We start from the raw sequence: 2051 nt of genomic DNA on the forward strand, positions 1-2051 counted from the left end.
GCCTCCCAAGTAGCTGGGACCACAGGCGCCCGGCTATTTTTTGGTTGCAGCCATCATTGTTGTTTGCCGGGTCCGGGCTGGGGATTCGAACCCGCCACCTTAGGTGTACGTGGCTGGTGCCTTAGCCGGTTGAGCTATAGGCGCTGAGCCTAATTGTTTTTTGTTATTACTATTAGAAATTTTCTCATGTTTATGCTTTTAAAGGTCACCAAGGAAGAAGGACTGGCTTTGGCCCGAGAATTCAACTGTCCTTTTTTTGAGACATCTGCTGCATACCGCTACTACATTGATGATGTTTTCCATGCACTTGTTCGGGAGATACGTAGGAAAGAAAAGGAGGCAGTATTGGCCATAGAGAAAAAATCTAAGCCCAAGAGCAGTGTGTGGAAGAGACTAAAATCACCATTCCGGAAGAAGAAAGATTCAGTAACTTGAAGGGAAGATGTGAAGTGTTTATCTGCGAACCGCAGCGCTTAATCAGAGCAGTCCAGTAACCTGCAGTAGTGAGCATGTACTTGCTCTTTCTCCTGTTATGACCATTATTGCAAAAGTAACTGATAAGAGGGACAAGCCTACTAGGAGTTTTTAATGATGTGGTATTTAAAGTATTGTTTCAGTTAATTCTGATTTATTAACCTGGTAGAGCACTGTCATCTTTTAAATTGTCACATTAGAATTTGATCTACCAATGTTTTGGGTTCAGTTGCTAATATTAATTAATGTACATTGTTTATACCCAGGAGAATATGTATACTGTGTGTGTTTGACTACGTTCATAGCAGAATTTCTTGCACTCCATGTTATCTTTCAACTTCACTTTCTTGGGACTATCCCAGAGAAGGGCCTCCATCTCTTATTTACACCATGACTCCTGGAGACAAAACAAAAATCATATATGAAAATCAGGACTAAAGTTCAATATATAGGTGTAGAGTTGACTCCTCTCAAAGATTATGGGGGGAATGGGATTTGGGGAAATCAGGCTGTATGTTTGCACGGACTTGACTAGAAAAAGGTAGGGTCCAGAATGATGTTTCCAGTACAAGCTTGCCTTTTCTGAGAAGTGCACGTTTGACCCAGGTGTGCTGGGATGAGCAAGAACAGACAAGTGTATAACGTGTAATGAAGTCATGTTATCCTTCCTTTCGGGGTTTTGCCATTTCTTAAAAAAAGAAAACTCTTCAAAGGTAAATATTTTGGGAACCACTACTGTACCTGTTGTATTATCAATCTCTTTGTTTCATCTGAATCCTTAGTTGGGACAGTCATTGCCATGTACAGGTTTGTTTTTTTCCTCATAGACACACGCACCAATGTGTTTACATTAATTGCTTCATCGTTCTTTTGCTTTACCTGCCCTGTACAGGTATACCTGCACCTAGAAGACTCATACCCAGCAAAGTGTTTTTTAGGCACTTGATCAGATGATCACTTTGTGCATGCAGAAGAGACATCATTTGAGTAAAACTGTATATTGCCTCATTGACACCAACAGTCATAGACTCAGGGCTCTAAGAAAATCTGTGGTGTTTCTGTTTAATTAATCCTGAAGCTTTAAAATTCTCATAGGTTGAGTTTCTCACCTGCAGATTTCTTTACAAGGATTTTACTAAGTTCACCTCAGGGTTGTCTGAGCCTTGACAAAATTTAGCCTAAGAGAATTCCACTTTGCTCCCTGTGCATAGCTGGGAAACTAGTCCTAGGAAGAAACAGCTTTAAATAGTGGTGGTGGAGTCCTCTATTTTGAGATCAGAACTATTTTTCATTTGAACTTGTTATGTATGGAGAGTACATGCAGAAGTGCTGAAATCAACGCACTTATATGTTGCTGTGGCAGTTTTTGTGTCCCCTTGAAACTCTTAAGAAGATGACTTTGTGTCTGTAGCACCATCTTAGGCGTACACAGCTCAGCTCACTACTTTCCATTTTTAGTAGAGACCATAGGACTGGGTTATTGTGCTTTTCTTTATAAAGTAATGATGAACATTCTAGATTTAAAGAAAAGTGACTGTTTTGTCTTTTTTAGCTCTAAGTAGTAGTCCCTTTTGAAA

General features: G+C 40.0%; 1 protein-coding gene across 2 annotated transcripts in view; it reads left to right on the forward strand.

Annotated features, from left to right (window-relative positions):
• The window catches only part of RIT1 (Ras like without CAAX 1), an 8444-nt gene extending 7272 nt beyond the window's left edge, over nucleotides 1–1172 (forward strand). For both annotated transcript variants that reach the window (XM_023516468.1, XM_003795274.3), the window contains one exon: nucleotides 205–1172. In XM_023516468.1, coding sequence (XP_023372236.1) covers nucleotides 205–435 — 231 coding nt within the window. In that variant the 3' untranslated portion in view covers nucleotides 436–1172. The remainder of the gene's footprint in view (nucleotides 1–204) is intronic.
• The last annotated feature ends 879 nt before the right edge of the window (nucleotides 1173–2051 follow it).

The sequence above is a fragment of the Otolemur garnettii genome, unplaced genomic scaffold (genome assembly GCF_000181295.1).
Source record: "Otolemur garnettii isolate 467f Iridium unplaced genomic scaffold, OtoGar3 scaffold00091, whole genome shotgun sequence".
Lineage (NCBI taxonomy): Eukaryota > Metazoa > Chordata > Mammalia > Primates > Galagidae > Otolemur > Otolemur garnettii.